At 34.9% G+C, this 27,992-nt stretch overlaps 1 protein-coding gene across 15 annotated transcripts in view; it reads left to right on the top strand.

Moving 5' to 3' along the window:
- Positions 1-27,992, top strand: part of CNTLN (centlein) — a 376,749-nt gene that overhangs the window by 73,517 nt on the left and 275,240 nt on the right. For all 15 annotated transcript variants that reach the window (XR_013759640.1, XR_013759641.1, XR_013759642.1 and 12 more), the window contains exon 3: positions 26,256-26,340. Coding sequence is in view for 11 of the 15 variants with exons in the window: in XM_079113162.1 (XP_078969288.1) it covers positions 26,256-26,340 (85 nt within the window). In the remaining 4 variants the exon portion in view is untranslated. The remainder of the gene's footprint in view (positions 1-26,255; positions 26,341-27,992) is intronic.

Here is a 27,992-nt window from a genome sequence, read left to right on the forward strand (position 1 = left end):
TTTACTGATTCTTTCCTGTGTTCTCTGCATTTGGCTATTTGAACCCACCCATTTAGGCTTTTTTGGCTTTGTACTTTCAGTTTCACAATTTCTACTTGGTTTACTTTGTGTCTTCTCTCTCTTGGCAGAGATTTTTCTATTTCTTTGCTAAAATCACCTGTTAGTTTGTGTGTGTGTGTGTGTGTGTGACCATAACTGCTTAAGAATTTGTATCATCACTGGTTTAAAATTGTTGTCAAATAATTTTAACATCTCTGTCATCTTGCTGTTGTCATCTGTTGATTTTTGAAATTAACTGAGATATTCCTGGTTTTTGTTACGATAAGTATTTTTTCATTGAATTTTGCGACACTCTGTATCTTATTTAAGCCTTCTGTCATAGCTAGCTTTCTCTGATACTACTCTAGCAGAAGAGGTAGAACCTTTCTTTATTATATGAGAAATTAGCTTTAGGTTGCTCTTTTAGTCCCTTAAGACATCTGAGGAGTGTGGAGCGTCTTCTTATTGCTCATGCTTATTATGGGCATGAGCACTTCCATTATATTAGATGTCCATTCATACACCCTGACTGGGAAGAGCAAAACTTACTGTTTGTATATGTTATTTCCAGTGACACCTGGCAAATAGAGAACCTTGCTGCTCTGGGCAGTGGTGGAAGTTCTGACTGTCCTCTGGCTTCCCTGTCTCAATCTTAGGGGATGAGGGTGGACCCACACTATAGGTGAATATGAAAATCCTGGCTACTTGTCCTTCTCTGACACTGTTCTGGCAATAAATAGGGAGGCTAAGGAACTTCCTTACAGCCTTGCAAGAATTAGAACCTAGGACTCTCCACTTGTATAAAAATGAATTTACATTTTTTCCCCTGTGATGTTTGGCTGGAATAGAATGGTTAATGGCTAAATTTTTCTGTCTAGGCTACCTTTTTCATGGTTCTTTAGCTAGAGAGAGCAGGCTTTTGTTAGGGCTTCTTTTCTTTTCAGATTTAGTTTTTTCTAGGTTGTTGACCTTTTCTGATCTATGATTGTGATATGTGAGGCAAAAAGAAAAGTCAGAGAACTCTCTTTGTTGTGTTTTGTTATTTGTGTCCCGAGGTCCCTAGCCAGTCTGACATTTTTTCTTCTGTCTTCAGAGTTCTCTTACATTTGTTTTGCATATAATAGTTCTTTAGTTGTGTTGTGAGAAAGGAATAGGGAAAATTCTTCTATTTTCCTGGGAGTTAAAGATGACCATTAAAAATATTTGGTACATATTAGGTACACAGAAGATGACCATGTTTTTGAAATATTTTGCCACTGTATTTGGTGAATTAATTGAAGCGAGTAATTTGACATTGTTGTAGCCCACTCCTCAGAGTGTGGTTTAAAAAGTTTACTACATGAGGATTTTATCCCAGAAAGAAACTGGCAAATACCTGGCCCGTGTTCATCACTCTTTCCCTTCCTTGGCATGGCAACCCTTAATGATTATTCACAACTGTTTTTTCCTGTTGAGTCTGAATTAAAACAGCCTTCCAGATTGCCCATTGCTAGGATTTTACACAGCAGTGAAAATCTATTTGCTATACCTGCTGTAGATCTTTATTTAGTTGGACATAATTAATCATATGAATTATAATGGGAGGGTCCCAGCTGGAATAGTTTCTAACATCAGTAAAATTGATGGAGTTACTTGTGAAGTCAAGTGAAACAGATCATTGGTTGTTACTGGAGGGTCTGTGTCTTCCGAGTATCTTCTCTGTATCTATATGTGGATAGAAATATTCTAGAATCTTTATTTACTACTGATTTTAACAGTTGAGTATGAACCTTGAAGTCCTGTTATTGAGAATTATCATTTACTCATTTTTTTGTAATAGATAACAAATTTATAACTAATACAAATGCAAACATTTTTAAGCCATCTATAAATCTAAATTATATTGTACTCATGAATGAGACTTATCTACTCTGTCATCTAGAAATATCTAGAATAATTCTCATTCTTTTAAGAAATTTATCATTTTATAAGGTTATTTAAGAACTATAAACCTGAAATAAAAGATGACATCAAAAACTCATTGAGTAGACTTATAATGTTTTAATATAAATAGATTCTTTTTTGATTATTTGTTTTTTAGTTGCTGGGAACTGAATCCAGGAATTTGTGTATACTAGGCTTTATTGCTAAGCTAAATTTCCAGCCCTATCATATTTAGATAATTGATGTCTGCCTGGCAGTATTAAAATTATTTTATGAAAAATGTTTCTTCTTTTTAAACACACATAAGGAAATATATATTAATATTTAAATAGAATCTCATACAATAAAACTATAATTATGATAACTTATAATGTTCACATGAATTATAAACAATAATCTTTGGCCATTCAGTAACATTGATAAAGTCTTACCTATTTCTTTAAGTGCCTTTGGTTAATTTTCATGTTATCATCAAAAATAAATGTTTCAAAGGAGAATGAACTAGATATAATTATATATAAACAATGCAGAGATCAATAGTATTTAAAATAGTTGGGAGGTAAACTAAACATGAAATACACTTCTGCATCCACTTATTTGAAAATACCTGGAGGCCTTTTCTTATCCCAGAGGCATTTCTAATTTGCACAGCAAAGATAATATTATTTATATTTTCCTTTAATAATCAGATATAGTTATATTCACCAGATAAGAAGTGTACCTAACACATGAAAACCACTATCTAATTTTGTGATTAAGAACCAGTCAAATGTAATGTTAAATAACTTCTGGTTCAAATGGAAAAATAGTGAACTTTTTGAAGTTTCACATTGAGGTCATCAGATAATCTCACTTATGATAGTGTCTGAGAGGCAAAAAAATGATTCCAAATGCTCATCTCATGCTTTATATTAAGCTGTTTCTATTAGCATAAATCTTATAACTAGTTTAGATAAAGATTTTATGAAATATGGTTAAAGTATATTGATGTTTCACTAACAAAATGACTTCTTAGAACCTTTTTTTTTTTTTGGTGCTGGGGATCGAACCCAGGGCCTTGTGCATGTAAGGCAAGCACTGTACCGACTGAGCTATCTCCCCAGCCCCAACTTCTTAGAATCTTAAGTCAACTTCATTTGAAAAATCCTCATGCATATATATTTAAGTATAATTATTAGTATTTTTAAATTTGAGTTTTTAAATCAATATGTAAACATGATTATTTATTCTATGAGATACCACATTTTTATAGTATTACTTCAAGTTTTAAGCATTTTTATTTTAATAGTTAAAATACAGAAGCAGTTTAATTTAAAATGCAGTAGCTATAATAAGTGGTGACTTCTAAATTTGGTGGTATATATAAGACAAATTTTCAAGAGTGAAAATCAATGAAAAAAAAAAAAAAAACCAGGCACTCTTCCACTTGTGAAAGTGATTAGGTGCAAGGTAGGAATCAACTTTTAGAATTGTGAGTTGTATTGGGGTGAATTGCAATATTATTAGTATGATCATGATTGCAGTTGACATGGATTGGCTTCATTGGGCTTCCATCCAGTCATTTCATCAGAATTCCTCCTACTGTACTTTCTAATTTAAGACTAAATCATTAAAACATTAGTTAAATGCACATAATAATCATACTCATAAACTTAACCTCACCCAAATAATCATATCTTTATTCAAAACCTGGTAGGATCTAAATGGCTCTCTTAAGAAAAAAATGTGACATGGTGATGATAATATCCATAATTATTTTTCAAAGGATGGTATGTTTGAGAGAAATACAATCTAAACAAATCTTATATCAAAATTAAATCCACAATACAATATCTTTTGTTTCCTTTGGTTAAGTCTTAGAGTTTTATTTAAGCTTTGACCATATATCTTTAATTTGCATGCTCTTGAAGCTCAAATAGAGTATTGTAGCAAATATTCTTTTATTTAGTATCCTTAAGGTAAGCCAATATGAATGTTGCCATTCTAGTGGCATTTTCTCTTGAAAAGTCTCTTTCGGTGGAAGTTTGAACATATTTACTATTTCTATTCCAAGGTGAAGTATGTACTCTTTAATTTTCCATGTTTATTATCAAATTTTGTTGCATAGGACATGGATAAGGCAAAAGAAAAATTAAAAATCAGTTAACTTCTGAGACAAATTCACTATTGTGCTAGAGGCTGAATAGCTGTAAACAAAACATGACTGTTTTAGCTTTTCTGCTGCTGTGACCAAGAAGAACTAACAAGAATATAGAAAGGAAAAGTTTATTTTGGCTCTCATGGTTTCAGAGGTCTCAGTCCATAAACAGCTCAAGGTGAGGCTAAACATCATAGTGGAAGGATGTGGTGGAAGAAGTCAGTTCAAGATATTACATTAGTAAGGAGAGAGAGAGAGAGGGAGGGAGTGAAGGAGGGAGAGGCAGAGAGAGAGAGAAAAAGAGCGGGAGAGCATGAGCAAGCGCTCCCTGGAGGGAGCAAGAAAGCAGGAGCGCTGTCCTTTAGAAACAAATATAATGCCCTGAGGCATGCACCTATGGACCCACCTCTTCCAGCCATACCTTACATGCTTACAGTCACCCCTCATTAATCCCTATCAGGGGATTAATGCATTGATTATATCAAGGCTTTCATAATCAGTCTTTTGGCCTCTAACTTTTTTACATTGTCTCACATGTGGGCTTTTTGGGGACACCTACTATTTAAACCATAACATTGACTTTTGCCTTTATGAGGTTTACAATAAATTCCTAACTTGCCTGTTGATACATCAGTGTCTATAAGATGGATGGTGTTTCTTTTTTAATGACCATCTGGCTCATGTCTTCCTATGAACATGGCTTTTAAATATATACTCAGTATTTTTTCTTCTTTTAGTTTACTATTTACTATTTCTTCATTTGTGGGCTATGAGTCAGGTGTAGATGGTGTGTAGGATCTAATGTAAGGGTATCCCAGATCAGTGAAGAGGCTTCAGAGATCAAAGAGGTAAGAGAGATGGAAAAGATAAAAAACACACGGAAATATCTTCCCTATACCTTGAATGTTTCACCTTGCTAGAAAGACCTTTCTCTCATCTCTTTGCTTTTTGAAATATTTCGATTCTTAGAATAAGTGAAACTGCTATATGACCCTCAACTGAGGATACTTTCTTTCATTTTGGATCCTGTTTACAATTTTTTAATAGGGGTTTCCAATATTCTGCCACATGTACAATCCCATTGAGTAGTCTATAAACTCCTTGAGAAGGAATCCTTATCTTTAAATTACTGATGAATATTTAGCATGTCATCTATAATATGTAGTGTTTTTTCAGTGCCTCTTTAGAGAGTTGCTTTCAGTTCATCTCTTTAGAAATTGGGTAGTTATTGTGTTAAGAGAATCTTACAGCAACAAAATAGGACCTATGTTGGTAGGCCTTAGGAAGTATTGTGATCATATGATATAATTCATTTTGATTTTTTCAATTGAGGGCTTTTATTAACTTTAAGCTTAGCAATCTTTTGTTTAAAAACATTTACTGAATATCTGCATTACATTTGATTTTGAATTAGAAATCCATGCTGGGCTACACTGAGAAGTATAGGTACTTGGGAAGGAAACTGAACAAATTATTATGCATATGTATGAGTGTGTCACAGTCCCACTATTTTATATTATTATAATGTACTAATAAAATTATTAATAAAATTAATTAAAATTATGCCCCTTATATTTACATATAAACATTATAAATATATTTAAACTCCAGAATAGACCAGAGAATGTTCTTTTCTTCTAGTTCTGGGAATTGAACCCTAGACTTTGAGTATGCTAGGCCAGTGCTGTACCAGTGAGATACACTATAGGCCCCACCTCATCTTTTTTTTTTTTTTTCCCCAGCATTCTTTTAAAATGACTTGTTGCACTAATAAGAATTGTTACCTAGATGAACATGATATTGTTTAGACAGTTTTGTTTGGAAAACACTATTATGTTTGGAACATACTTATTTACAAAACTATTTCATCTAAAGAACCTTAGGCAATAGTGAGCAAATAATTGCACTCTATTTTGAATAATTTCTATTCCAGTTATTTCAAGTTTTCAAATATTTTCTTCATTGTTTAATTTGCCATTAATCCCATCTAATGTATTTTTCATTTCAGATACATTTTTCATATCTAGAAATTCCATTTTTAACTTGTTTCTCTCCTTTATAATATTTTTTCTTGAAATTCTTGAGTGTGCTTTTATTATTTATAATAGCTGTTTCAAAGTCCTTGAATTCCCTAATTCTGTTAGCTGAGTCTTCAGTTTTCCTCCAGATTATGGATCCTATGTTTCTACCTTTTTGCTTACCTAGTAATTTTTTTTGGGTGGTGGGTACCAGGGATTGGACTTGGTGCACTTGACCATTGAGCTACATCTCCAGCCCTATTCTGTATTTTATTTAGAGACAAGGTCTCACTAAGTTACTCAGCACCTCATTTTTGCTGAGACTGACTTGGAACTCCATGATCTTCCTGCCTCAGCCTCCTGAGCTGCTGGGATTATAGGCATGTCCTAGTAATTTTTGATCCAGTGCTGGCCATATTGAATTTTATCTTGTTGATTGTTACATTTTTGTTGTATTTTTAAAAGAATGTTAAGGGGCTCAGAATGTAGTTATGTAATTCAGTGATAGAGCATGTGCTTAGCACGTATAAGGCCCTGGGTGCAATCCCTAGCATGTGCGCGTGTGCGTGCGCACGCGCGCGCACACACACACACACACACACACACACACACACACACACAGAGCTGGAATTTGTTCTTGCATGCAGTTATTTGTGAATCAGTTTGATCTTTATGGGGTTTGGTTTTAAGCTTTGTTAGGGGTAGGTCTAGAGCTGCTCTTCTTATAGTCTAGGGTGAATTTAATCCCACTAGTAAGGCATGATACTTCTGAGGACTCCACTTAAAGCCTTGAATATTACAAATTTTTCCAGTGTAACTAATGAGAGCACGAATTATTTTAGCCTTCAGTGACCTCTAGGAATTATTCAACCTATTGTGTCTCAATAAATGTCTCCTATGCCCAGAATACTTTTCACTCAGGCATGAATTTATCAATACTCAAAGAATCTTTGTTAGTTTTCCACTACTATGACAAAATACCTGAGAAAATCACTTTAAAGGAGGAAAGATTTGTTTATGCTCACAGTTTCAGAGACTCAACCCATGGTCAGCAGGCTCCATTGCTTTTGGCCTATGGAGAGGCAGAAACGTCACAGTGGAAGGAATGAGGAAAACCTCTCACCTCATGGCAACCAGGAAACAGAGAGGAAGGAACAGGGAATAAGATATAGTCCCCAAGAACATAACCACAATGACCCTCTCCCTTCAATTAGCTCCTACCTTCTAGAGTTTTTACCACCTCTCAGTAGTTCATTCAGGTTGAAAACTGCTTCTAGGTAGTGAGGTGGGTTGATCATAAAACTTATCTCATAGGTTATCTTTCTTTAGGGATCACAGTCCTTTGTTACTTGTTGTCCACTGGCTGAACATATTCTGTATATTTGTACAGTGTTCAGTTTAAGACAGTAAAGTAAATCTGGTTCCTGTTACTCCTTCTTGGCTATAAGTAGAAGTTAATTCAACTTTATATGCTGAGAAATGATCCAGAACTTTCAGGCATTTTAATGCATACGTTGCTAAATATTAAATTATAGCAATATTAATAATTATAACTCCACTCATTCTCAAACTTAATCTCACTTCTTTCTAAAACAACCTCGGCATTTCACCAGGCTCATACTTTGCTCTTCAGATCTGAAACTGAAAGGGTCTAAGAAAATAACAACTCAAGTATTAAGAAATAAGTCACATACTCTTTTTTTAATTTTTTTTTTTTAAGTTGTAGATGGACACAGTAACTTTATTTATTTGTATGTGGTGCTGAGGATCCAACCCAGTGCTAGGCGAGTTGCTGTACCACTGAGCCACAACCCCGGCCCAGTCACATACTCTTAATAGAAATGTTTTGCATAAATTTTTAACCATTAAGAACTTCTAAGTATAAATATCATCATTATCTGTCAACTTGATTATTATGAGAGGGCTACTTGAAACTTTGAATATAACAGAAAATCTGTTGAATTTTTGACATCTGATATATTAAAAAATTAATTGACAACTGAATAAAATTAAAACACAAAATAAACTCCTTTGTTGTCATAACTACAATTCAATTAAGAGTTTTGGTAATGATCACTATAATTACAAATGTTACAACTAGTCACCATTCATACAGTATAATTTGTAGTCATTTAAATAATGGATATTTTCTTTAAAAGATTTACTCAGGGATTCCCAAATGTTCTCAGTTCATCATATTCTACATATCTCAGTAATGGTTTCATGGGGCTTCAAGGCAGAGAGCAAATTCCTAATAGTTCCACTGATTATTTATGTACTCCCAACTTTGTGGCCATTGCAAATGTATGTATAAATTAAAATAATATTTTAACTTTACTCTTAAATAATCTGAATTATTTACTCATAGGAGCCTTTTGAGTATTGGACAACTTCTCAAACTTTGGAATCAGGTTGACCACTGCCACTCTTATTTTCAATTTTGTATTGCTTTTTGCTTTGTTTGTTTTTTTTGTCATAGTAGTTATTAAAAACCCAGCTTCATAAAGCTATGATGTCATGAAAGGAATGTAGTGCAATTTAACATTGAGACCCTGACCTTCCCCTAGCTAGTGGTCTGTGCAGTGTTCAACAGATGCCAAGTGTTGTTGTGTTTCACTCAAATATTTAAAATATCCCACCATGTCCTTCTGTGTTTGCTATAGCACTCATGGGAGCCTTGGCACACATTCTGGATATTGTGGGAATAACTAATTCTTTCCTAATGTTCATCACTGTTTTATATGGAGTTCTGGCATGATTGATGTGCTAATTTCTGTTTTTAACTAGAATCCTGTTTGATCAGAAGAATTTCTTAAGAGACTGAGTTAGTAATGGTGAAATAAAGGAATTATATATGATATTTGTCTTGATGGAAAAGTGCTTATAGCAGAGGATTTATGGAAAAGTTATTGAATAAATTGTTTTATGTAACATGTTTACAAATATGAAATACAAAGAGAGATAGTAAAATATTGAAACATAATATTAAATGGTATAAAAATAATGGACGATGTTATTGTGCAAGATAGTATTATAAACAAAAAATAAGATGAAATTTATTGTGATGCTGTTTTATGGAAAATAATTAAAAACTATTTGTGCTATTTGAACTTTATGGTATCAATTATTGTCTTGTAGTGAACTAAGGATGTTGCTAATTGATCATTAAAGATATCTGTCCATTCAAATGTACTAAACTGTACTATGACACAAAATGGTTTTTTAGAATGATACATTTGAAAGGAAATATATTCTAAATCCCATGGGAAAATTTTCCCATGTAATATTACAAGGATACATTTGCAATTCCATGATATGATATATTATGATATATTCATAATATATCATAGAACAACCACAATTTTGGTATCTTGTATTTATCCAGGGTGTGTTATGGGTGATACACAGTTCTTAGTGCTTTCCATGTATTGATTGAATTTTTACAGTAGTCTGGGAGATAGTCCCTATTGTTATTCCCATTTTACAGAAGAAAGCACTGAGGCATAGAGAAATTAAGTAATTTGTCCAAGTTTACAGAGATAATGAATGGTGGAGTCAGAATTTCAAATCCTGTAGTAGAGTTCCAGACCCCCTGTTTTTAACTACATTTTGAGGGAAGTATGAGCTTTTACCTGAGTGTTAGCCAGACAGCAGGAAAAAAGAAGGCAAGTAAATGTGACCTAAATTTATGTTAAGATCCTAGACTAGAATCTTTTATTAGTAGATTGAGTCAGGGAAAAGAAATTAAACAGAATGTCTTGAAACTTTAAGAGATGAAGTAATATATACTCAGTAGCATTTTATTCCAATAATGATGCAGTGAATTCAAGATTAAAACTGGAATGTACTTCATGATGACTTCAATGAATTGGATATCAGCAAGTAGTTAACTGGAAGCTAGGTCTGTTGGAGAGGTCAATAGTAATAACTTGAAAAGCACACATAACTATGCCGAGTCATAATTCTAATTATAAATATTGCTGGAAATGAAAACTATTTGATTTAGCAGCCAGTAATGTGACTCTTTCCTTGTATCTTTTACTTTGCTCCTTAAATAAAGTGATTGTTTCTTCTTTTTTCTGACATATTTTCCCATCTTAGCACAAAATATTTGAGCATTCGGTTATTATGTATTTTTTATTATCTTGAGTCTTCTTTAAATTTCTGTTAAGTTTTTATGAAATTTTTAAGTTCTAGGCATCTATAAGCTTGTATACCTATAGGTGCTTAAAAATTCTTTAAATTTAAAATTATTTCCTGACTACATCCTCAGAATTCTAAAAATTGTATGTGGAGAGAGAGGATCAGGGTAAGGGAAAGAATAGTACTCAGCATGAAGGTGATTCTGGTAAAAAAACTAATCATTTGTTTTAGAAGGTTCTCCCTGACCTCCTTATTTAATGAAGATGTTCTTGTTCCTGCACTTATTCTCTGTCTCAGCACTTTTTTTTGTAGTACTTGTTAATTTAAAAGGTAATTTTTCTATGATTAAGGTTTTATTGATCATGCATGAGAATCTCTTATAATTTTGTGTATAATTGGAACTTCTGGAGGTCTATATAAGATTAAATTTTATTGTAAGGAATTTTGAAACTGACAGTAGATAAGCATGGTTTAGGAACACAGACTTTGAAGTCATATATATGAGGGTTTAAACCCTTAAATATTTCTTTGACCTCCTCAAACTCTCTGAATCTATTTCTTTTAAAATAAAATTTAAAGTATTTTTTAAAGGATTAGAGAAGTGTACATAAAGTTTTTAGTTCAGAACTTGTTTGCTAATAGGAACTCAAAAAGATAATGTTCTCTCAAGTGGTCAGAACTTTGATTAGAGGATATGTGGGGACTGGCTTTTTTTTTTTTTTTTTTTTTGTCTTTTTTGGTACTGGCGATTGAACTCAGGGGCACTTGACCTTTGAGCCAAATCCCCAGCCCTATTATGTATTTTATTTTATTTAAAAATTTTTTTTTAGCTGTTGATAGATCTTTATTTTATTCATTTATTTATATGTGGTACTGAGCATCCAACCCAGTGCCTCACACATGCTAGGCAAGCGCTCTTACCATTGAGCCACAACCCCAGCCCTTTGTATTTTATTTAGAGACAGGGTCTCACTGAGTTGCCTAACACTTTGCTTTTGCTGAGGCTGGCTTTGAACTCGAAATCCTCCTGCTTTAGCCTCCCCAGCCTCTGGGATTATAGGTGTGCACCACTGCATCTGGTGGGGTTGGCATTTTAAATTTAACCATTGAGGACTTAATGAAAAAAGACTTGTTAAAGTGAGTATTTCTTTCATTAAGTTGAGGATTCATTTAGGAGGTTCTTGGGCCATGTATAACTCACCTATGACCTCTGTCAAATTATGATTTAGGAAGGTCTGGGATGAGATTGGAGTATCTACCTTTTAAAACTGCTTCATTGGCAGTTCTGCCATTTACCTGAGGTAAGTGTTACAAAAGAGAATCTGAGCTAGAAAGGTGACTTTCCCCATCTTTATGGATGGAAAAATCTAAGATCCAATTTAACAATTTTAAAAACAGAAATTTTTCACGTTGTCCATTGTAACTTGCTGAAGACTTAACTCTAACATCTGAAAGAAAGTTAATTTTTTTTTTTTTTTTTTTTTTTTTTTTTTTTTTTTTATTTTTTTTTTTTTATTGTAAACAAATGGGATACATGTTGTTTCTCTGTTTGTACATGGCGTAAAGGCATACCATTTGTGTAATCATAAATTTACATAGAGCAATGTTGTTTGATTCATTCTGTTATTTTTTCCCCCTTCCCCCCCCCTCCCACCCCTCTTTACCCTCTATACAGTAGTTCCTTCCTCCATACTTGCCCCCCTCCCTAACCCTAACTCTAACCCTTCCCTCCCCCCCATTATGTGTCAACCTCCACTTATTAGCGATATCATTCGTCCTTTGGCTTTTTGAGATTGGCTTATCTCACTTAGCATGATATTCTCCAATTTCATCCATTTGCCTGCAAATGTCATAATTTTATCATTCTTCATGGCTGAGTAATATTCCATAGTATATATATACCACAGTTTCTTTATCCACTCATCAATTGAAGGGCATCTAGGTTGGTTCCACAGTCTGGCTATTGTGAATTGAGCAGCTATGAACATTGATGTGGCTGTATTTCTGTAGTATGCAGATTTTAAGTCCTTTGGGTATAGGCCAAGGAGTGGGATAGCTGGGTCAAATGGTGGTTCCATTCCAAGTTTTCTAAGGAATCTCCACACTGCTTTCCATAGTGGCTGCACTAATTTGCAGCCCCACCAGCAGTGTATGAGTGTACCTTTCTCCCCACATCCTCGCCAACACCTGTTGTTGCTTGTATTCTTGATAATCGCCATTCTAATTGGGGTGAGATGGAACCTTAGGGTGGTTTTGATTTGCATTTCTCTTATTACTAGAGATGTTGAACATTTTTCCATATGTTTGTTGATTGCTTGTAGATCTTCTTCTGTGAAGTGTCTATTCATTTCCTTAGCCCATTTGTTGACTGGACTGTTTGAATTCTTGGAGTAGAGTTTTTTGAGTTCTTTATAGATTCTGGAGATTAGTGCTCTATCTGAAGTATGATTGGCAAAGATATTCTCCCACTCTGTAGGCTCTTTCTTCGCATTGCTGATAGTTTCCTTTGCTGAGAGAAAGCTTTTTAGTTTGAATCTATCCCAGTGGTTGATTCTTGCTTTTATTTCTTGTGCTATGGGAGTCCTGTTAAGGAAGTCTGGTCCTAGACCAACAAGATGAAGATTTGGACCTACTTTTTCTTCTATAATCTGCAGGGTCTCTGGTCTGATTCCGAGGTCCTTAATCCATTTTGAGTTTAGTTTCGTGCATGGTGAGAGATATGGGTTTAGTTTCATTCTGTTGCATATGGATTTCCAATTCTCCCAGCACCATTTGTTGAAGAGGCTATCTTTTCTCCATTGCATATTTTTGGCACCTTTGTCTAGTATGAGAAAATTGTATTTATTTGGGTTTGTGTCCGTGTCCTCTATTCTGTACCATTGATCTACCTTTCTATTTTGGTACCAATACCATGCCGTTTTTGTTACTATTGCTTTGTAGTAGAGTTGAAGATCTGGTATTGCAATACCCCCTGTTTCACTCTTCCTGCTAAGGATTGCTTTAGCTATTCTGGGTTTCTTATTCTTCCAGATGAATTTCATAATTGCCTGCTCTATTTCTGTAAGGTACGTCATTGGGATTTTAATTGGAATTGCATTGAATTTGTATAGCACTTTAGGTAGTATGGCCATTTTGACAATATTAATTCTTCCTATCCAAGAACATGGAAGATCTTTCCATCTTCTAAGGTGTTCTTTAATTTCTTTCTTTAGTGTTGTATAGTTCTCATTGTAGAGGTCTTTCACCTCTTTTGTGAGATTGATTCCCAAGTATTTTATTTTTTTCGAGGCTATTGTGAATGGGGTAGTTTTCCTAATTTCTCTTTCTGAAGATTCATCACTTATGTATAAAAATGCGTTGGATTTATGGGCATTGATCTTGTAACCTGCTACTTTACTGAAATCACTTATGAGTTCTAAGAGTTTTCTGGTGGAATTTCCAGGATCCTCTAAATATATAATCATGTCATCAGCGAACAGGGATAGTTTGAGTTCTTCTTTTCCAATTCGTATCCCTTTAATTTCTTTGGTTTGTCTAATTGCTCTGGCCAGAGTCTCAAGAACGATGTTGAATAGAAGTGGTGAAAGAGGGCATCCCTGCCTTGTTCCAGTTTTTAGGGGGAATGCTTTCAGTTTTTCACCATTTAGAATGATATTAGCCATGGGCTTAGCATAAATGGCCTTTACAATATTAAGGAATGTTCCCACTATCCCTATTTTTTCTAGTGTTTTGAGCATGAAGGGGTGCTGTATTTTATCAAATGCTTTTTCTGCATCTATTGAAATAATCATGTGATTCTTGACTTTAAGTCTATTAATATGGTGAATTACGTTTATTGATTTCCTGATGTTGAACCAACCTTGCATCCCTGGGATGAAACCCACTTGATCATGGTGCACTATCTTTTTAATATGTTTTTGTATGCGATTTGCTAAAATTTTGTTGAGAATTTTTGCGTCGATGTTCATTAAGGATATTGGTCTGAAATTTTCTTTCCTTGATGAGTCTCTGTCTGGTTTAGGTATCAGGGTGATATTGGCTTCATAGAATGAGTTTGGGAGGGTTCCCTCCTCTTCTATTTTATGGAATACTTTGAGAAGTATTGGAATGAGCTCTTCCTTAAAGGTTTTGTAGAACTCGGCTGAGAACCCATCTGGTCCCGGACTTTTCTTTGTTGGTAGGCTTTTGATGACTTCTTCTATTTCAGTACTTGAAATTGGTCTATTTAAATTGTTTATGTCCTCCTCATTCAGTTTAGGCAATTCATATGTCTCTAGAAACCTGTTGATGTCTTCGAAATTTTCTATTTTGTTGGAGTATAGATTTTCAAAATAGCTTCTAATTATGTTTTGTATTTCCATCCTGTCTGTAGTGATATTTCCTTGTTCATTCCGAATTTTAGTGATTTGGGTTTTCTCTCGTCTTCTCTTTGTTAGTGTGGCTAAAGGTTTATCAATTTTGTTTATTTTTTCGAAGAACCAACTATTTATTTTGTCAATTTTTTGTATTGTTTCTTTTGTTTCAATTTCATTGATTTCAGCTCTGAGTTTAACAATTTCCTGTCTTCTACTACTTTTGGTGCTGTTCTGTTCTTCTTTTTCTAAGGCTTTGAGCTGTAGTGTTAGGTTGTTTATTTGTTGAGTTTTACTTCTTTTATTAAATGCGCTCCATGAAATAAATTTCCCTCTAAGTACTGCTTTCATAGTGTCCCAGAGGTTTTGATATGATGTTTCTTTGTTCTCATTTACCTCTAAGAATTTTTTAATTTCCTTCCTAATATCTTCTGTTATCCATTCATCATATAATAGCATATTGTTTAATCTCCAGATGTTGGAATAGTTTCTGTGTTTTACTCTTTCATTTATTTCTAACTTCAATCCATTATGATCTGATAGAATACATGCTAGTGTCTCTATCTTCTTGTATTTGCTAACATTAGCTTTGTGGCATAATATATGGTCTATTTTAGAGAAGGATCCATGTGCTGCTGAGAAGAAAGTGTATTCACTCTTGGTTGGATGGAATATTCTATAAATGTCCGTTAAGTCTAAATTATTGATTGTGTTGTTGAGATCTATGGTTTCTTTGCTCAATTTTTGTCTGGAAGATCTGTCCAGTGGTGAGAGCGGCGTGTTAAAATCACCTAGTATTATTGTGTTGTGGTCTATTTGGTTTCTGAAATTGAGAAGGATTTGTTTGACATACATAGATGAGCCACTGTTTGGGGCATAGATGTTTATGATTGTTATATCTTGCTGATTTATGCTTCCCTTAAGCAGTATGAAATGACCTTCTTTATCCCTTCTGACTAACTTTGGCTTGAAGTCCACATTATCGGAAATGAGGATGGATACTCCAGCTTTTTTGCTGAGTCCATGTGCATGGTATGTTTTTCCCCATCCTTTCACCTTTAATCTATGGGTATCTTTTTCTATGAGGTGAGTCTCTTGCAGGCAACATATTGTTGGATCTTTCTTTTTAATCCAGTCTGTCAGTCTGTGTCTTTTGATTGATGAATTCAGGCCATTAACGTTCAGGGTTATTATAGAGAAATGATTTGGTTTCCCGGTCATTTGGTTCATTTTTAAAATTTTGTTTATTTATTTGTTTGACACAACTTGTTTCCTCCTTTATTTGACAATTCCTTTAGGATAATTCCTCCCTTTGCTGATTTGCTTCTTTGTTTTTCATCTCTTCCTCATGGAATATTTTGTTGAGAATGTTCTGTAATGCTGGCTTTCTTTTTGTAAATTCTTTTAGCTTTTGTTTATCATGGAAGGATTTTATTTCATCGTCAAATTTGAAGGTAAGTTTTGCTGGGTATAAGATTCTTGGTTGGCATCCATTTTCTTTCAGGGCTTGAAAAATGTTGTTCCAGGCCCTTCTAGCTTTTAGGGTCTGGATTGAAAAATCTGCTGATATGCGTATTGGTTTCCCCCTGAATGTAATTTGGTTCTTTTCTCTCACAGCCTTTAAAATTCTGTCTTTATTTTGTATGTTAGGTATTTTCATTATAATGTGCCTTGGTGTGGGTCTGTTGTAATTTTGTGTATTTGGAGTCCTGTAAGCCTCTTGAACTTGATTTTCCATTTCATTCTTCAGATTTGGGAAATTTTCTGATATTATTTCATTGAATAGGTTGTTCATTCCTTTGGCTTGTTTCTCTAGGCCTTCCTCAATCCCAATAATTCTTATATTTGGCCTTTTCATGATATCCCATAGTTCTTGTAGATTCTGTTCATGATTTCTTACCATCTTCTCTGTTTGTTCAACTTTGTTTTCAAGGTTAAATATTTTGTCTTCAATGTCTGAGGTTCTGTCTTCCAGGTGTTCTATCCTATTGGATATGCTTTCTATGGAGTTCTTAATTTGGTTTATTGTTTCCTTCATGTCAAGGATTTCTGTTTGGTTTTTTTTCAATATCTCTAACTCTTTATTGAAATGATCTTTTGCTTCCTGTATTTGCTCTTTTAACTGTCGATTGGTGCGATCAATCAATGCTTGCATTTGCTCTTTCATCTCATCATTCAATGCTTGCATTTGCTCTTTCATCTCCTCGTTTGCTTCTCTGATCATTTTAATTATGTACATTCTGAACTCCTTTTCTGTCATTTCTTCTGCCATGCTGTCATTGGGTTTTATTGATGTAACATCTAGATTTGTTTGCAGCATTTTCTTTCCTTGTTTTCTCATGTTGTTCAGATATCAGTGGACCGCTGAGATATTGCAGATTTCCTCTGTTGATTTACAATTACCCTGAAGATTTCTATATATATATCCCCTCTTAACCTTCAGTAGGCTGAAGTCTTGGAGGAGGTTGATAATGCGGTGCTCCACAAGGAAGCTGCCTCTCTAGGAGTGGTGGCCTTCAGGTGGGGTATATTCCCTGCTAGTGGGCAGAGGTGCCTCCACTTGTTGACCAATGGTCATCCAAAGGGGACCTAGGCTGTGGGCTGAGGCAAGGCCTGTTTGGGCCTGAGTCTCTGGTTTTACCGTCCTTGTGGGAAACCTCACCCAGCAGGGAAGACTCACCCGGTGGGGAGGTCTCGCTGGTCAGTTTCCTCCTAGAGGTTCCCCTCAATTTACAGCTACTGCCTGGGCTGGGCTGCCTTCCTCTGCAAAGTTTCCAGGGGCCTGGCCCTACCTCCTGGGCCTGGGAGCCTCACCCTTCGCAGATGAATCTCCTTAGGCTGCCCCTCCTCAGAGAATTTGCCCAGAGGCCTGGAACCTTCGCTCCGCCCTAAGCCTGTCTCTGTGCGGCTCTTCCACCCAGAAGCCTCCTAGATCCTGGGACCCTGCTCTGCACCTAATCGCCTGGCTGCGTGGCCCCTCCTCTGAGCAGCCACCTGTGGCCCCGAACAATCGCTCTGAGTCCCAGAGACCCGCCACAGGCCTCTTCCTCCAGACAGCCGCCCAGTATGCCGGTGCGGTCACTAGGAGTCCAAGAAACTCACTTCGTGCCTCCTCCTCCCACCAACCACCCGTAGCCCGGGGCAATCAATCACTCCGAGTCGAAGTGACCCTCCCCGTTCCTCCTCCTTCTCCAGATAACCCCCCGGGTGTTCAGGAGCAGTCCCTCTGAGTGGCTCTGAATCCACGTGACCCGCTGCACGGGTCCTCTGGGCACCACCCGGAGCTCTGGTGTGGCCCCTCAAGACCAAGCGTCCCACCACGCTTCTCCTCCAGGCAGCCCCCCTGTGTTCAGGAGCTGACACTTTAAGACCAAACAACTCACCACTCGCCTTCTCCTCTGAGCAGCCGCCTGGAGCGCTAATGCAGTCACTGCGAGTCCAAAGGACCCGCCGCGCTCCTCCTCCTCCTCCTCCTACTCCTCCGGGCAGGCCCCGGGGTTCAGAAGTGGTCCGGGTCCAAACAGCTCGCCACGCAGCCCCTTCTCTGGCAACCGCCTGTAGTTCCCGTATAGTCACCCGAATCCAAGCGGCTGCTCCTCTTCCTCCTCGTCCTCAGGGCAGGCCCCGGTGTTCAGAAGCGTCGTTCTGAATCCAAACAGCTCGCCGCGCGGCTTCTCCTCTGGCAACCGCCTGCAGCTCTGGCGCAGTCTCTCCGAATCCAAGTGGCCACGCTCCTCTCCTCCTCCTCAGGGCAGGCCCCGGTGTCCTGAGTCCACACAGTTCTCCCCGCCACTCCTCCCCCGGGCAGCCGCCGGAGCCCCAGTGGCTGCTCCGAGTCCCAGCGCTGTGCCGAACGGCCTCCTCTATGGCGCTCCAGCGGGGGGAGGGGCGTCTCGCCGGCAGTTCTACTTCACAAAGTTTCCTGCGTTCCGGGACCCCCGTCCCATCCGGGATGCCCCCCCAGGGGGTGAGAGTCACCCGGCTGCTTTGAGTTGGTCCCAAGCGTCTCAATATCTCCTCTCTTGAATCCTGAGTTCTGGAGCAACACGTAATGCAGCCACCCTCTAGGCCGCCATCTTGAAACCCCGAAAGTTAATTTTTTTAATGATTAGTGGTTAGGAAAACTGACGTGGAGCTAGGCCACTTTAGAATTTGGCTTGTCATTTAAATGACTCAGGGAAAAACATTCATTTTTCTATGCCTTAGTGTTTTTTTTTTTTTTTTTTTTTCTGTAAAATATAAATAAGAATAGAGTCGTTTGAGTTAATACATGTACAGGGAATGTAATACTGCCTAGAAAATGGTTAAGTACATTATTGTCATTATTATCTCATTTTATAGGTTTAGTTCCCTTTTAGTGTATGTAGAGTCTTAATAAAAGACAGTTAGCATTTTGTATGTAGTAGACTTCGAAAGTAACTTTGTTCTTTTGATGTTATTGTTCCTTAATGTTATATTTTAGATTACTGATCCTAAAAATAACGTATACTGTACTTGAATTAAAAAACATAAATTCAAAGTATGTCAAAATCTTGAATTGGCATTAGGATTTACCAAAGATAATTTCTTTATTTTTTTACTTATAAATGTTTTAAATGAAGCTTATACAGAAACTGCTTTATTTTCCTACTGGTTTGTAGTTATGAATGCTGCATCTTTATATAAATCTTGAAGACATAGTCTAATTTATTTTTAATATTCTGTACTTTTGAGTAGACTTCTTGTTAATATTTTCTTATACTCACTCTCCTATTTTTAGTTGCCAATCCACCTCTTCCTTTCTGGTCTAGAAATGAAAACTCAATCCTGGAAAATGGAAATCATAAAAGGAAATATAAGGATCAAGATAATGTTTGGTTTTCATGGTATGTTTGTATAGGATGTGCATGCTATATCCTTGAAATACTTGTATTTAAAGATTTAACCTCATAGAAAAATGAGAGATTATTTTACATTTATATTTGGAGTTGAAAGTTCAGATGCTTGATAAAGCAGGCTGTTGCTATAGGTTATGCTATATACTCATAACCTCATCACTGGGAAAACTTCTCTGCTATTCCATTCTACTCCTAAACACATGGGTTGCACAGCTGCTATATAGTTGTACACTGTCCCATGTGTATTAAGCCAACACAGCCTGCAAAGAGGTTGCATTTTGGAGCATGGCAGTAGCATGGCTGGTTGGAGACCCCAGAAGTGTAGCTGCCAGAATTCTGCCATCTGGCACCATTGCTGCTAGGCTATTCCACTCAGGGCATAAATATATTTTTGCTGAGCACTTCTCCTGTTGCAGCAGCCATGAATGCCCAGGCAGAGATATGGATGAATGGTCATGGGTACTAACATAAAGATGTTTAATTGGAACTACTCTAATGTTCAAGGTGAGAGAACATGCAATAAAGTGTGAAGAAATACATTTGAACTTTTACAATAGATGCAAGAAGCTTGACAAATAGTCTTTAACTTTTATGAAGACCTTTGAATTAAATAATTGTGAGAATATAGTGAAGCATAGTTACCTAAAAAATTTAGCCTTTTAATAATGGGAGAAAGCAATATAGAAGCATAATTTTTATTTTAAGGTAAAATAATCATGATTATCTTCATGTAATGGAAGTTTATTCTAATTTCATTAAACATCCCGAGAACATTGAACATAAGTCAACATTTCATGGAGATGAAAGTATTATGCTGTTTGCATGTGTGCGTATCTGCATATTGGAGCACAAAATATTGACATGATAATTGCAGTCAAGCCTGAGTGAACAGTGGCCTGTGGGAATTCAGCTGGTGTTGTACCAACTGGATGGCTGCTCAGGACACAGTATGAAATGCAAGGTGCAAGTTAGCACTTTATTCAGCACAGGCAGGCATCATTTAAAAATCCTTGGGGGCAACCCTGGTGATGTGCAGATGTTAAAACAGTCTGTTCTGAAGTGCTGATATTTTTGAACACTGTAAGAGACATCTAAATTCTGGGTGAAAAAATATTTGCACAATTATTAAAGTCATATAATACAGAGTATTTTCTAACTTCTTTGTGAATGTTCTGTGTAATAAATGTGCAGAAATATCTGGCTATGTAGTTAGAAGAAATAGGAAAATCAGGAAATAGTGATTTAATTTCTAACTATAAAACAAAATGTTATGCTTTGAGTTTCAACTTGATACATTTAGAAATTAACTGATACATAAGAGTATTCAATAATATTATTTAGTAATATATTAAATCTAAATAATTATTTTCTATTGAATTATTTTTTGCTTAAAACATTCACCAATATGCCATAATTTACAGATCCAGATTCTAATTTTGTTTTGTGTTTATTCTGGACCCACCTGATTGAACAGGGGAAAAATATGTCATTTTTCATGTGTGAGGCTGATTCCTTTTAAATATTTATTTTATTTTTAAAAATAAAATATAATAGATCTAAGTTCTAGGTTATAAAACAAAGACTGGATTATAAAATAAAATAATGTACCAGTGCAAACTAAATATATTGAATAGATATAAACCTTTAAAATATTTTATATGAAATTTTTCTGTGTATTAGGATCTGTTGCATTGTTTTTATTCAAGGTATTAGTGGTATTTCCCCCCCCAATTGTTTTTACTATGGAGTAAAGTATGTCTGTAAAATATTTTTATAATCTCTTTTTCAAGTTTAAGTATATTATTCTAGATATTATAGTGGTAATTCATTATATATATTCAAAATTGGAAAATGGTTATTAAAATACTTCATGAATAAACGGACAAAACATTTTATAATAATTCCCATTTCCCTAAACTTCCATTTTTATTAGTCTTACTGTTTTAGAGTGTAAATGTTTATTATACATTAGGATTATTTTAAAAGCAAAAACCAATAGTATGCATAAATTCTTCATTTTAATTAATATTGTACTCAAATGGAGAGAATAGTCCAATAAGCTTTATTTTGTGAATTATTATCTGTTAAGAATAATCAACTTCAATAAGATTTGCTTTTCTATTTTCTTTGTTTTCTAATTCATACCAATATCATTATCTCATTTATAGTTAAATGTTTCTTTTAGACTCTAATATTTCATTTTGACATCTCATTAAAAATGGGCTCAAACCCAGAAAATACGATCCTGTCATATTGTATAATATATGACATGGTCTGTAACATAATAAATTTTTGTTTCTTAATGATTTAGAATCATTTTTCAGTTTTTTGAATTTAGAAAAATGGCAAAAAGTTAGCATGATAATTCATGTGGCCAAGAATGGCAATGTTAAATATTTAAGTGGGTAGTACTCTTGGGAAAGGTGATTGGAGCTTTAAACTTGTACACGTTTGACAGCCTTTCTTCACTTCATTTTTCATCCTAAAGAAGTCTGCAAATATTCTTAGCTCACATCATTATTGCACATCAGTGGTTCTAATTAGCTAAACAGGAGTTTGTCTCAGTCATTGATCATCATCAGCTTCTTGACAGTGTCTTTTTTTTGGAGGGGGGAGCTTTTTAATGCTTTGTAAATATAGAAAATGTCTTAATTGAATTTTTCCAATAGATTGTTGATTTTTAAACTTGAAACTACCTTTTTTATCTTATTATTCTAAGTAAAAAATATTGTATTCATGTTGTAGCAGTTTTCTCATGGGAGCATTTTCCTGTTATGAAAATGTTAGATATCCCATACCACCAGGAGGAGCTGCTGGACAAATTTCCATAAAGATTTTGAGTTGTGATTATTTTCTGAGTTCAAAATTTAAACATTGTATCAATTTTAGGGTTTTTTTCAATTATAAAATGCCACAGGTATACTTTTAAAGTTTATGTTCTATATGATGTTTACGTTTAATTTATAACCTGTGTTTGCAGTATTGGATCATTCACAATCTATTGACAGAAGTGTAAATTATTGGTCTGTTTGACATTAGTGTACATCAGAATCACTTGAGGCCTTGTCAGGCTTCTGTAAGAAAATACCGTAGATTGGGTATCATAAATAGCAATTATTTCTCACAGTTCTGGAGAACTACTCTTATGATCAAAAATATATTTGGATAAAATATATTTGAATGACTCCTAAAGTTGTGTCTCTAACCTTAACTTCTTTACTGATTTCAGACTTGTCACACTGCTTACCTCTCTTGGATGTTGATCAAAACATCTCAAACTTAGCATGTACAATCCCCAAATCCTAGAGTCTTCCTATTTCCTGCTCTGTATTTAAAAGCGTATCTATTCCATCCTTCTAGTTGTCCAGACAAAAACTTTGGAGACATTCTTGACTTCTCTCTTTCTTCTAAATCTCATATTTAATGCACCTGGAAATTCTGTTAGCTTTACTTCGGAATATCTAGTTTTATCACTTTTCAACATTACTACACTTATTATCTTGCTCATTTCACCTGTGTCTTTCCTCTGGGGTGTTGCAATTGCTTCCTAAGGTCCTTTTGTTTTCATCCTTGACTCTTAATGTCTATCCTCAACCCAAATAATCAGTATGATACTCGTAAACTGTTAATTTGTAATATGTTATTTCTTAACTCAGAACTGTCTTCTGCTCTACCAATTTTCTGAAAATCAGATTCACATTTCATGGGGCTTAGAAGGCCACATATTATCTCCAGTGACCTATTTGTTCTCAGCTACCATTCACTTGTTTCTTGTACGACAAATATACTTACTTCTTTGCTGTTTGTTGAATATACCAAGTATAGTAGTTCTTCTGTTTCTCCTTATCTGTGGTTTGGCTTTCCTTGGTTTGAGTTACTCATAGTCAACTGTGATCCCAAAACATTAAATAGAAAAATCCCAAGAATAAATAGACCACATTTATATAACTTCTCTTACAACTATATGATTAAAATCATTCTATTTTATTTTTAGTTATTGTTAATCTCTGTGCCAAATTTGTACATTAATTACATGATAGATATGTATGTGTAAGGAAAAAACCAGCATATATAGTGTCTGGTACTCTCTGTGGTTTTAGGCATCTGTGGAGGGTCATTTTTGGAACACATGACCTGTGGATAAGGGATGTCTTCTATATGCTCTTTCCTCATTGTCTTCGAACTTAAAACTAGTCTGATGGTTTAGAAAACTGTTCCCTGAGATCTGCATGAACCTCACTTCCGTTTTTTAGATCTTTACTAAAATATTAAGGTGGTCATTTGTTAACTATCCTATGTAGAATAGTACTACCCTACCTTTCCCTTCCTTTTACTTTACTTGGGAATGAAAGGAAGATTATTGCCATCACTTTCTTAGTTATCCTAATTTATTTTCCTTATTAACTTACAACCATTTGACAGAGTATGTATTCACTTATGTATCTTTATTTTCAGTCTCTTTACTAAAATATTCATTCCATGAAGACAGCCTTTTTGTATTTCGTTTTCTGTATTATCTCTAATTCCCGGGCCAATGCCTGTCTTATAATAAATGCTCAATAAATACTTATTGAATGAATAATGAATTGATATGTTAGATGTGGCTTTTTTATTATTATCCTGCCAAGTACTCTTTCAACCTTAGGACTTCTTTAATTCTAAAACATTCTCATCAGTTACCTCCTAAAATATTGCTTTATTTTTCATTCCACTATTGCTCCTTCTGGGATGTTTTAAGATATGTGAGTTTCCCAATGAAACCTGCATGTCTCAGCTGTGTTGTAATATAAATATATATATTTTTTGGTGCCAGGATTGAGCTCAGAGGCAATCAGCCACTGAGTCACATCCCCAGCTCCATTTTGTATTTTATTTAGAGACAGGGTCTCACTGAGTTGCTTAGCACTTTGGTGTTGCTGAAACTGACTATGAACTCTCGATCCTCCTGTCTCAGACTCTGGAGCCCCTGGGATTACAGGCATGGGTCTCTGTGCCTGGCCTTTGTTGTCATATTTTTAATATTATCCTTTTTCTCTGCAGTGTTCTGGGTGAATACTTCATTAATAACCTTATTTTAGCATTTTTGTAATTCTCTTTTGGTGTCTAGTTCTAAACTTTAGTTTTGTTTTTTTGCTTCAGTGATTATAATTTTTACTTTTAAGATTTTTAATAGATTTTTTTTATAACCACCTGTTCTTGTTTGATTTCTTGTTTTGTTTTTAATATTAGTCATTCTTATATGTCTTTAAGGACTGTTAACTTATTTTATTTTTTTTCCTTTTCTTAGTTTTATTCATTTTGTCCAGAGGCTTTCATCTTCTGATAATTGTGCCAGTATGTTGGTGTTCTTGTAATTTGAATTTTTGTTCTTGTGTGTGATCATATCTTGAGAGGGGGTGTTGCTGTAATTGTTATTTTTTCCCTTTATCTGTTTCTACTACTTCTCTTTAATGTTATTTTTTTCTCTGTAGACATTTTATGTTTGTCACTAATTTGTCAAATTCACCCTAAAACCCTTCCTGAAATAGGTTTTATATTGGTAACTCGGGGCCCTTGGTCAACAGTGACATAGAGGTTTTGCTATACTTAGAGCCTCAGCAACAGGGATTTTTGTCCAGCCCCTGAATAGGGTTCCAAATCTATTATAAACTTTTGCTGTTTTGGACTTTCATGGATGTCTTAGTTCCCAGCAAGAGTATGCAGAAGCTTTCTGCAGCCTCCCTTCTTGAGTTATGATCTCCACCCTAGTCTTACTTTCAAATTATGAGCCTGGTTATTCTTCGACATATGAGTTAGGCAATTTACTTTTCATTATCTCCAGAAACCAAGCTCCTTTTCATTTCAGCTTACATCTGGACCTGGAGGATAGCAAATAGCATCCTCATCCCTGTTCATAACTTTGTATTTCTGCTTAGTTTGTGATCCTCAGGGAGTTAGCTGTGTTTCTTTACTTTTTTTTCTTCTTCCTTATCTGTAAATTCTGTGATATATAGTGATTTAGGCACAGATTCCTATTTGCTTTACCTATTTTTAAAGTTTTTTTTAAATTATGTATCTGCATCCAGAATATTTCTTACTATTTATGATGTAAATTAAACAGTATTAGCCCGATTATATAATCTCCTTAGACCTTTGTTCCTTTTCCTTCTCCTCTTTTCCTTATTTAAAACTGTTTTTAAAGGATTGTCATTATTTACATGTATTATAATTTTCTATTTCCTGGAGGACTATGTTTTGAGTATATAACTGCTATTTAGTTTAGATAATGGTATTCTCAGAGACTATGAATATATAAGAACCTGTCAGAATTCAAAAGTTCTACTCATGAAATATTGATAATTAGCAAATCTGACTGTCTCTTCTTTGAAACTCTTACTTTAAAATGGTACTGTTTTATCCTTAATCTAATTATGTGTATAAAATGAATATATTACCATGAACATACTTACTTTTTATTAGTTAATTTGAGTGATGACCTTTTGGTCATTGCATTCAAGGTTAAACTATATTGTACATATTTTTGATGATATACATAAATATGGAAATGAAACTGTTCTCTTAATATGAAGTTGTTTTAGTTGTCAGTAGTTGTAAGTTGCTGTCACTTGCCATATGGTTTCTGATTAATTCTGAAAGGGCTGTCAACCCAAGATAATTTAATTTCCTATCTCTTAAAGTGATATTCATTATCTGTATGTAAACATTTAAAGGACTAGTTAGCAATTATAACTAATAAACTTTTACATATATATTTTTTTCTTTCTAGAGAAAAACAAAAATCTGAAGCTAAAGACAGAAAAGTTCTAGAAATTCTGCAAGTCAAGGATGCTAAAATACAAGAATTGGAGCAGGTTAGTTTTATAATAAAAGTGTTAAAAATCGATATATTTACTTCAGGTAGTAGATCTTTAAAACTATTAATTTTTTGAAATAATGTTCATTAAGAATATCCAGGTTGTTAATGTGAAAGCATTACGATTTTGAAAACACTGTAGTTAGTCTCTCCATCATTATGCTGTGCATATAGCCTATTCTTTGTTTTCTGAAGTAACAGACTAAGATATTTATTAGTTTAAACTCTTTGGTAATGTAATACCAAAGTTTTTTAGTAGTATTTGCCTATTATTTATTGTTTTATCGAATTTTGCCTTTTATTATTAGCACTCTAATTCACTTCTGAAACTTGTAAATATACATATAGTGTTATTTGTATAAAGGATGAGCAACAACTTGGATAAATCTATTTCATCTTTTGAAAAGTATATTTTGAATTAGTACAAGTCTATATTTTATGTATAGTCAGCAAGTTACACAATTTAGTTAATATGTGATTGTAAAATTATGTGCAACTGTGTAATTATATTATTGCAACCGTGTATATTGTCAGTGCGTCTAGGAATCATTTTTAAAGTGCAAACATCTTAAAAACAGCAGTGAAAAATTTTTTTTCTGGGTTAATAGTGGTAGCTTTTTGGCAGCCATGCTGTTCTGATTTTTTAATCGTTTTCTTTCCTTAGGATCATGGAACCTGGAGCTAGGGTTGGTTATTATTATAAAATTGTTTTATTAAAACTAAATGTTGAAACTAACTTCAATAAGAGATTCAATTATTTTTCCTTTCCCTACACTCATCTGAATTCTTTCTATTATGGAATATGGATCCCAGTATGACACACTAATTTGGAATTTATAAATCTCTAGTATTGTTCTAAGTTAGCTTTTCTGTTGTTGTCACCAAAAACCAGACAAGAACAACTTAGAGGAGGAAGAGTTTTTCTGAGGCTCATGGTTTCAGGGGTCTCCATTCATAGATGACTGACTCCAGTTCTGGACCCCAGGAGAGGGGTCCAGAAGGAAGAGGGGTCATGGAGGAAGAGCCCAGCAGAAGAAAGCTGCTCAGTCCAGAATCTGGAAGCAGGGAAGAGGGTTGCAGAGAAGGGCCACAAGGAAGTTGCACTCTTCCAGGGTATGCTCCTAGTGATCTACTTCCTCCATTCATACCCCATCTGCTTACAGTTATCAGCCAGTCAGACCATTCAAGCAGGGATGGACTGATTAGGATAAAGCTCTCATAACCTAATCATTTCACCTGTGAGTATTCTGCATTAAGTATAGCTTTTGTAGGACACTTCTATCTATACTGTAACAAAAGTTGTATTTTCCATGTGGAAAATATCACAATTGATACTATAAAGATAGCATTTGAGAAATAACGTTTTAGTTTGTTTAGAGTTTTGGCACTCTTTTACTATCCTTTGACATTAAGCTTGCAGTGCTTTAGTGAACATTCTTTAGTTTACTTCAGAAGCTATAGCATTCTATTACAAATACATTGGCTTTCATAAATGATGATTTATTTTCCCCTTTTATTTGCTAAGGTACACTTATTTTAAGTCATTGACTCACTAAATTGTGGGCTAACAAGTTTGAATTCTGCAAAGCAGGCTGGCAGAATGGAGATCCAGTAAAGAGTTGATATTGTATTGCAAATCCTAAGGGAATC

The sequence above is a fragment of the Sciurus vulgaris genome (assembly GCF_902686455.1).
Source record: "Sciurus vulgaris genome assembly, chromosome: 15".
NCBI classification, from domain to species: domain Eukaryota; kingdom Metazoa; phylum Chordata; class Mammalia; order Rodentia; family Sciuridae; genus Sciurus; species Sciurus vulgaris.